The sequence below is a fragment of the Cyprinodon tularosa genome, unplaced genomic scaffold (genome assembly GCF_016077235.1).
Source record: "Cyprinodon tularosa strain WSP-4 unplaced genomic scaffold, ASM1607723v1 ctg613, whole genome shotgun sequence".
In the NCBI taxonomy this organism is placed as follows: domain Eukaryota; kingdom Metazoa; phylum Chordata; class Actinopteri; order Cyprinodontiformes; family Cyprinodontidae; genus Cyprinodon; species Cyprinodon tularosa.
Genome location: NW_024039356.1, coordinates 100,277 through 110,233, shown reverse-complemented (window position 1 = coordinate 110,233; position 9,957 = coordinate 100,277). Strand labels below are relative to the sequence as shown.

Genomic DNA, 9,957 nt, shown 5'->3' with positions numbered 1-9,957 from the left:
AATCTACTGGAATATCATGTGAATAATCCAGTTTATATTTGTGCTTTTATAACAATTTGTTGTATTATCATGCATGAAATGACAGCAAATTGCTGCAAGCATGTTTTAGAGTATATTGCTGTCATCCTTACTCTGAAAGCCACACAAACCTTATCCAATGATTCACTATAAATTCACAGCGAACATTTTTGCAGTGAAATATTTTCTACCATATTATAAACCGTATGAATGACTGATGCCTGGAATTCTCCTTTTAATGTCTGCAGTGTTTGTGTCCTGCTGCTCCCAAAAACATGAATAGATTGGAAAGTGCTCTTTTTATTTGGTGTCGTGATTCCAATGACTTTGAATAAAATGTTCATTAAAGCAATGCCAGGATGGACATATGGTTGCCTAGGAACAGGACATTTTAAAAGACAAGATTTGACTTAATCCCTGTGTTTAAAAATGTAGTTTGCATCAATGTTTATTTGTTGTTTATTTGTGTCCGGTGTTGAAAAAGCTTGTGTTCCAGGTAGTTTTATCATTTCTGTAAAGATTTTTGTTTGAATGTTTTGATGTTATTTCTTATATGAAGATTTGTTTGTTGTATATTTTGTACTGTTAATAATAATAGAAATACTCCTCTCTGTACACTGCGGTAAATAGATATTTAATAATTTCCCTGCTGATGCTCAGAAAGGGTTTCAGAGGCCTGTTTAGAAATGTTTTGTGAGGTATAGGGTGAGCAGCAGTGCAGCTTCAGGTGCTGACAGAGATCAGGTGGATCTTAGAGGCGCTGATCCATAAATGGAGGATTTTCTCAGCAAAAAGATTAGATTAAATTAGATGAGCTTTATTGATCTCACAGCTGAGAAATCCACTGGTCACATATTGGCATAGTAAATAAAGAAGGTGCAAACAAGGAGGAAAAAGGTGCATTAAGAATAAACAATATATATATATATACACAGTATATCAAGATAAATAAGGATTAAGGTGCAAGTGTACATGTATCACACACAATGAAAAACAAAATAAAAATAGGAAACAAAAAAATACAAGGGAGTAACACAGAGATTTGAGGCGTCATATGTACAACCCGGATGGCTTATATACAGGTGGATTGACTTTTACATGAGGAACAACAGTGAGGTAGTGTGACTATTATAATCATATATTCACAACAAGCTGCAACTCTAATGTTTTTACTGCATCTATGTATTTATTTCTGAACTTCTACATTTATTTTATTAATGTTCATTTCACTGCTGAAAACTGTAGAAATGAAATGTGGTTTTGTTTACAAATTGACACTAATGTTGTCCCAGTCAGTGAGCGGCCATTCCTCCGACAGATGGCGCCAAACCTCCATCAGATGATTCCACATTGAGCGCACGGGCTTGATGGCACGCGCCCCGCCGCTGTCGCGCGCTCCATCTCCTCACCCGGCCCAGGGGCCCCAGTTGCTCACTCCGCTCAGACACCGGAGCGCTTCTCTGCACTCAGCCTGGACCGGGCTGGAGCCTGGGGGCCTCCCTGCTGCTCAGAGGCCGATCACTGGCAGAGCGCGCCCCGCTGTCATTGTTAGAGACCCAGCGGGAGGTTCATTCATTATGGCTGATGATGACGCACCGACGTCCGGAGCCGGCTGAAGCCCAGAGATGCCAGTGAGGAGAATCCAGAACCGGACTTTTCAAGGACTGGGAATTGGACCGAATCACTGCAGCAGAATTACATTCAGACCCGAGAAGAGGAGGCTGAGGACATCTGGAACCACCTGCTGAGTTTTACAGGTAGAGGAACAGGTTCAGCACACCTGGAAACATCTGTTTCATCTGAGCCCTGAGAGCAGAACAAGAAACAGAAAATCCTGTATGTGGAGGAATCCAGCAGGGGAGAAATGAGAGAATGTAGTTTCACTAAGAGTAGGATGAAGATCACAGCAGGAGGAAGAGGAGAAAGCGTCCAATAGGAGGTCAGAGGTTTAGTTAGTTTTTGGGATCAGGGCTGCAGGTTTAGTTCTCAGACCCCTTTCTGCAACATACAGGTTTTATTCTCAGCACCGTTTGTCTGTTTTCCCGCCGGGAAACACTTAAGTAGCAGATTTGAAGAATGAGAGGAATATAAAGGAGAATCGTTCAGGGCTCATTATCTAGAAACTCTTGAAAAGTATTCACACCCATGAGGTTTTTTTACACACGGATACTGTTACATTACGAGAAAAAATGTTTTTTACTGAGATTCATGTCACTGAATAAAACCTTTGCAGGATGACTATCTACGTTGGTATCTATAGAATATGCATCTATATCATTTCCAGCTGCAGCTCTTGTTTTTTATTTAGCTGCATGTATGTAGATGAGTCCAAACTGTTGGCACCAACACATGCTGCTTGCTTACAGCATTTATAATCTGCTAGATTAAGATTCCTTTCTGAGAAGCTGACACGACTCCAAACTGTACCTACATTAAGCTATGCTGGTTGCTGAGAGACTGAAAGGAGCTGTGAGCTGTTCAGCTTCCAAACTGGTGAGAAGCTGCCAGGCTGTTAAAGCAAAGATGAATGAAGAGCCAACAGGTCTTTCCTGCAGAAACTAAACCTGAACAGAAGCATCAGGACAATGCTAAAGATTTAAACTAATAATCAGAGCAGCTTTTGAACAGTTATTATTAATGTTACCATGTTAATGTTTTTGTTTTGAAGACGAGGCCATCCCTAGTCTCCCCTCATTAGAAGACATTTTGAAGTGTTTTGTTTCCTCCCAGGATGTTGGATCTGATGTTTCTGAATGTTGAAAAAGAGCGCTGGCGCCAGAGAGCTGCTGACCTGCTCATCTGCCACTTATTGATGATTCTTACCTTGTTCCGTCTCACTGTAGGTTTCTGGGAGAATGTGAAGCTCCAGGTTCTGCTCCAGTTATGTTGGTCAAAGCTATCTGTCAGAAGCAGAGGACATAAGTTCTGGACGTATTCTGCACAGGTTCCATGCTCCTCCTGTCCTAGCTACCCAGCAGGAGGTCCCGGTTAGCTGCGGCAGAGTTTCAGTAAAACTCCCACTCCAAGATGGCTAAGGGCTGGAAGCCAAACTTTTCTGGATGTCGTTTCTTGTTGCTGCAGCTGTTGAATAGCTGCTGGCTGCTGGGCTCAACATCTGTCCTGGAAGACCCCCAGCAGCAGGCGCCGGAGTTCGGCCACTCCATCCGCCTGGATGGGGACATCATCCTGGGGGGCTTGTTTCCTGTCCATGCTCGAGGAGAGAGGGGCGCCCCCTGTGGTGAGCTGAAGAAGGAGAAGGGAATCCATCGCCTGGAGGCAATGCTGTTTGCCATAGACCTCATCAACAAGGACCAGGATTTGCTGCCCAACGTGACGCTAGGAGCACGCATCCTGGACACCTGTTCTCGTGACACCTACGCCCTGGAGCAGTCGCTGACCTTCGTCCAGGCGCTGATTGAGAGGGACAGCTCAGATGTGCGCTGTGCCAACGGAGAGTCAGCCATCTTTGCTAAGCCAGATAAAGTGGTCGGTATAATTGGGGCGTCGTCCAGTTCGGTGTCCATCATGGTAGCCAACATCCTCAGATTGTTTAAGGTAGGAACACTCTGCTCTGCTTTCATCTGTAAAACACGCTCACTAGTCACTCCTCACTTTATCACCACAGCTTCCTGGATGAAACACATGCAATTTTGGCTGGGGGGGCGGCATGCATCTTTTGGATCTATTTAAACATCTTTATTTACTTTAACACTATTATTTCATGTCAGCAGGGAAATGCATGCAATCAAAGTTTTAGAGGATCATTTTATATCTTTCTAGTTTCACTTCAAGTTCACTTCACGGACTGCCGGTTAATTTTAGGATTCATTTAAAAACTATTTTATTTTGTTTTAAGTCTCTAAAGGCCTGGTTCCTCCATATATCTCTGATCTACATATTTATGCACCGCTTCATTCTCTTAGGTCAGAGGATCAGTTTCTTCTGTCGGTACCTAGAATGAGGCGTGAAGTTGAAGTCTCATCTTTTCTCTTTTTTCCTTTTATTTTCTATATTGTTTTTATTAATCTAAGTGCATTTACTGGTATTTGTATCTGCTTTATAAAATATCAGAGTGGACTGGATCCTCACAGCTACTGTAAAGAGTCTGTGGTATCAATTCCACCAGCATGGTGTTTAACCAGGTGCTCGTCTTTCCCTTTTCTACCTAACTACGACTAAAGATGGATCAGTTCTACGCTTCATTATTCTGACATGTTTTTCTGTTCATGTTGATGTTTTTGGCTGGTGGAAAACAAATTTTCCATTTTCAGAAAATAAGGTGTCACATTAGAGTAACGAAAAGACATCAGTCAGAAATGGTCGTTAGGATCATTAGGAAAAGTCAGCAACTGGGGGGAGCAAAGGAACTGAGCTGAACAGCTGGAGGTCCACAGACTCCCGTATGACTCCAGTATGAATGGAAAGATGACCTTAGACTTTAGAGCTTCAGGAAAGTATAGTCAGGGGTTTGAAGAAACTGTATCAGGAGGTGGAGCTTAAAGGTCCACCAGGGATCCAAGAGGTGGGCTACAACTTTCTGTGTTCAGCCTCTCCTGGACCCCAGACCACATCAGAGGTTCTCCCCCCCCCCATTTTCACCACTTACTACAGAAACACCATAGAGAGCGTTCTGACCAGGTGTGTCACTGTGTGGTGTTGCACCATATATATTTGCACTGCTCTGAATTGGTGCATATACTCTCTGAAAAGCTGTGCTAAACCAAATTTCATTTTTTATACACTCTGTGTGTACAAAATTGACAATAAAAGTTTTATAAGTCTAAGACTCCCCCCCTCTGGCAATTTGGAAACATCCACAGAAAAGCCGCCCCTTCTTATAAGCGGTAAGGTTCAAAGTGGCAGCTTTGAAGCAGGAAAATATGGTATTTAAAAAGTGACACTTATATTTTGTGTTTTCAAATCAACTGACAAAAACTATTATTTTTCCAGTTTTTGAGTTTCGTATTAACAGGTTGAAGGACCTGTGTGTTCTAACTTTTTTCTTTAGTCCAACTGCTTTTAATGTTCTTTCTTGTTTCTGCATCTTTTTTATTATTTATTTATTTTTTTCCTTCTAGTTGCTCTGATTTTGTTTTATTTTCCTATATTTTAATCATGTAAAGCACTTTGCATTGTCTTTGTACTAAATTGTTCTATACAAATAAATTTCCCTTGCCTTATTTTTTTTAAAGAAATACATTTGATTAATCTCATATTATTGTTGTGAGATTTACAATTTGATTTAAAATTTTACAAGGGTTTGCCTTGAAATAAGCAAAAAGTTTGTTTTTCAGTTTTCAATAGTTTTATTTTGTGATTTCACAGTTTTTATGTAAATTCTACAGTCAGTTTTGACAATGGAACGAATTGCATGCAACTGTATATTTTCTCTATTTTTATAGCAAAAAATAGAGGCAGATTTAAAAAGAGAGTGAAGACAAATGTGTTGCTGTCAGGAAGTTTTATTTAGCAGCAATCTTCAGTTTTTTTCCTGATTAGATGGAGATGTGCTGTTAATGAAACTCCTTCCAAAGCTTCAGAGGTGAGATCCTTTCTCTGAAGCTGTGATGTTCTCTCCATGGATTTGCATCATATTTCACACAGAATAAGCCAATCTGGGCCTGGCACCGTCTCTGGGAGGCGCTCTGCTGCTAAAGCCTCTCATGCTGCTCTATTTCTACCTCTGTGTGGGTGAGACACCAGCGTGATGCACACTCTGCCAAAGAGGTGAGAAGCTGGCAGACATGAAAACAAGGAACCATCCTGCTTGCTTCTACACCATCTGTCTGAAGGGAGGGCAGAGTAACGCTGAGACACCACCGCTGCTCAGCACTGACAGTAGGTTGGAATCATGTTGAACCAGGAGGAACAAAAAGATGAAAAACATGAAGAAACCAGGAGAAAGGACCTTTATTAGTATAATAACCGACCATTTCTTCACATCTCACTGACATGGAAGCATATTCACAATCATTAGAAACTTTCAGCTTCTTTGTTTCACTTCAGCTTTATGCTCCAAAAGCTCCTTGCTGACCATAAATGTCAACTTTTGAGGCATTTGGATGATTTTAGATCCTTTAGTAATGATTGTTCTAAGATCACAGACCAGGTTGTTGGTCCAGTTGGAAGGAGGCCATTCCAATGAAACATACTTATCTGACCAATGATCGGGTGGCACAACTGGCTGGTGCTGACCAATGAGATGCTAGAGCTGAGATCTAGGTAACTACATCTGTAACTTTGGATAATCCCCCCCCCCCCCCCCCCCCCCCCCCAAAAAAAATAAAAAATAAAAAAGCAATCCATTGGACTTTGTTTCAAAGTCTGAAGATGTTTCTCTTCCCATCCAGGAAGCTTTTTCAATTCAAAATGTCAGAAATAGGGTTGAGTTTGAAGCTTCATATAGTAGCCCAAAAACTTGGTTTTGGCTTATAAAACATGCAAATTGAACCAGAAGAACGGGTCCACCCCTTAGTAATGGGAAGTCCTTTTTTGGATCTTTGTTAGCCTGGAATACTCGATACTGGTCTATGCCTCTGAAAGGCGGTCTTAAGGAAGGGGAATTGTTAGCTGTGGAGAAGCTGGTGATTAGCATGTCTATTCTGGTCACTGCCTCTGCTATCCATCAGCAGAGATGGGAGGGCATTAGTCTGAGATAGAGCATGAAACGGGCCTTGAAAGTCAGCCCGAAACCGACCCGAGTGCTAAAGAACCAGGCCCGTGCCCGGCCCGGCCCGTTATGATTGACAGCTTCGTAGAGCCCGACCCGTTTGCAGCCCGACATTTTTCAATTGTGCGCATTAAGGGCTAATCTCCGTTTCACTTCTGTAACATCCATTTTGCATTCATCGCGTATAGATCGAACGTTATCACATGATCATTTATTTGCCGCGCATATTAAAGCCCGAGCCCGGCCCGGCCCGGCCCGAATGAAATAATAAAAAGTACAGCCCGAACCCGGCAGGACCTCTCGGGTCCCGTCGGGTTCGGGCTAATATTCCCTGCTCTAGTCTGAGATACCACTTGCCTTCCACATAGATGCACAAAGCTGAAGCTGAAGTTGGCTACCTATTGATTGCTTTTGGAATCGGGAAACGCTCAAAGGACTTCTCCACCACCTTTCCCACTACATTGATGTGTTTAATTTGCTTTACTTTAAAAATACAGTCCTCTAACTCTTCACACCTGGATCATATAATGCTAAACTCATTCGATATTATAATAAACACACTTTGGGATTTGTTAAACCTTTGAGGGTGACAGTGGCGTTGGATGCATGAGTTTGCCCTGCAACCTGAGGGTTGTCGGTTCTAGCCCTGGCTTTGGCTTTTAGTGTTGCTGTGTCTTTGGGCAAAACACTTCTCCTTCATTGCCTCCTGATGGTGGACAGATGGCCTGGGTGCGCCAGTGCATGGCAGCATGGCCTCTGTCAGTGAGCCCCAGGGCAGCTGTGGCTACAATGCGGCTCACCACCATCAATGCGAGAATGAATGGTTGAATACTTTGGTTAAGTCTCCTGACTTGAAAATATGCTATATAAGCCTCCTGCGCTGAGGAAGTAGACACCACTGGACCTGCAATAGTCTTAATTTTGGCTCTAAACTCTAAACACCATATCCTGAGACATAGCATATAGGAACAAAACTTTCAAACATTACCAGGCAGACACCATCGTCACTGGGACAACACAATTACCCCATTTACACTACCCTTGAAAAACCATGCCAAGACCGGTCCGAGCTCAGTAACTTAGATAACTTATCGTGTGTAAATGGAAAGCAAATTGAACTGAACCGAGATAGACACAACCGAACCGAGCTAACTGCAGACCAGTTCCAGAGGTGGGCTCGGCTCAGTTTTTCCCTGGCTCGGTTCTCTGATAACAAGAGCGCATGAGCAGAACGCGTCATCTCCGTCTGAATGCACATCCCGATTCACACTCCATTCCAGTAGTTGGCGGTAATGCCCCTCCGGAAGTTGCTTGCCAACCAACACAAAACAGAAGAAGAACAACTATAAAAAACAATCGAAATCTTCTCCATGCAACATTTTAAATAATGGCATTTTAAATGATAACACCGAAGTACAGCAATAATAATCGAGCATAACTTTTTGAATGTGACGGGCGCTGCCATTTTGATTTGCTTGATTCCCTCCTTTTCGTCTTCTTCTTCTTGTGTTTTATGGCGGTTGGCAAACAACTTTTGGTGCATTACCACCACCAACTGCTTGACTTCCTCCTTCAATACTGGCCGTAATACCGCAGATCGTCACTAGGAAGTGAGGAGTCGAGAAACCGAGATAGCGTGATGTGTAAACGGTCGTCAGAACCGAGCTTGGCCTGGTTAACTGATCCGAGCTCGGACCGTTCTCAGCATGGATTGGTTTTTCAAGGGTAGTGTAAACGGGGTAAATGAATCCGAGGGACCAAGCACTCTGGCTGTCGTCCGGGATATGAGAGGGTGCAAAGGTTGGGCACCTCTCAGAAACAAAGAAACATCCTTGGTACGGCCTATAGTTTCCTCATTCACTACCAAATGCCAGCAAGAGATGGCAGCAAAATAAACCTTGAGAAAGCAGGGTTGAAGGAAGGATAAAGTAACAGAAACAGGACAGTTTACAGGGTCCTCATGTCTTGCATGACACCAGCTACTAAAAATCTTGCACTTATGGGAAAAACCGGGTCCTGTAGCAGCCAAATCCAGAGTTGGAGGCGACTTGGATTGGGATCCAGGATCTGACCCCCCAGCTGTGACAAAAGGTCCTTTGTGTGAGGAAGAGGCACTGGAGAGCTTCAACAGAGCCTGTGCCGCAGTGGAAACCAGGTTCTCCCTGGCCACATGGGGGCAGCTAGAAGGAGCTGATAACCCTCCTGAGGAGGAAGGGCATCAGCTCAAGAGCGTTAGGCCTATCAGAGGAAGCGGTGGGATTTCGTAGAGCAGCACTCTTGGCCAGTCATACGCCAGCGCGTCCTGACCTAGGGGACTGGCTTTGTCTGCCAGGAAGAAGCAAAGGGGGCAATGTGTCATCTCTTCGTACCTCTCCCAAATTACCCCCACTACCTCTGGGTGGAGCCTCCACTCCCCCAGTGATGGGCATCCCTGAGACAGGATATCATGATAGACAATAAAGGGGGGTGCACGGTCGAGCAGAAAGGCGAGCAGCATTTGCCAAATGCCCTCAATACTTTGAGGCGATGGGCGAACAGTCATAGTGAGGGAATCCATCTTGATTCCTAGAAAGGTGACCTCTACAGATGGAACTAAATTGCTCTTCTGCCAGTTCACAGGAAGACCCAATGTGTATATAAAGTTTGAGTAAGGTGAGTATGTCTGTGGCGGCTTCAGCTTCTGTGGGTGCACAGATGAGCCAATCGTCCAAGTAGTGCAGGATCCTCAACCCCTTGGCCTGCAGAGGACAAAGGGTCGCAGCTAAGTGAACACACATGGGTACAGAGAGAGACCGAATGGAAGAACTCTGAACAGAAAATGCTTGCACTGAAATGCAAAGTGGAGAAATTGCCAATGATGTTGTCCAATCAGGACATGAAAGTGTGCATCCCTCAAGTCGACCAAGGTGAACCCGTCCTCTGGGGAGATTGTCTGAAGCACATACCTGATGCTCAACATGTGGAGGGTATAGTCTTCAAGACTTTCAGGTCCAAAATTGGGCAGACTTTGTCAGTCTTTTTTGGGAAAAAAAAAAAAACTTTAAGTAAAAGCCCCCTGAATCCAGCAGGGGGTTGACAGGCAATATAGTACCCTTGGCCAGCGAAGGCATCTATCTCTTGGCTCAGAGTCTGAGCCTTTATGTGGTCATGAACAGTGTTGGGCACGTTACTTTGAAAAAGTAATTAGTTATAGTTACTAGTTACTTCTCCCAAAAGGTAACTGAATGACTCACTGAGTTACTCCACAATAAAAGTAACTAGTTACTAGT

General features: G+C 43.6%; 1 protein-coding gene across 1 annotated transcript in view; it reads left to right on the top strand.

The window, feature by feature from the left end:
* Window positions 1-1,409: 1,409 nt before the first annotated feature.
* The window catches only part of LOC119798199 (metabotropic glutamate receptor 8-like), a gene marked incomplete at its 3' end in the record, with an annotated part of 104,580 nt that continues 96,032 nt past the window's right edge, over window positions 1,410-9,957 (top strand). Inside the window, exons 1-2 of the mRNA XM_038307550.1 lie at window positions 1,410-1,775; window positions 2,862-3,573. Of these exons, the coding sequence (XP_038163478.1) occupies window positions 3,046-3,573 (528 nt within the window). The remainder of the gene's footprint in view (window positions 1,776-2,861; window positions 3,574-9,957) is intronic.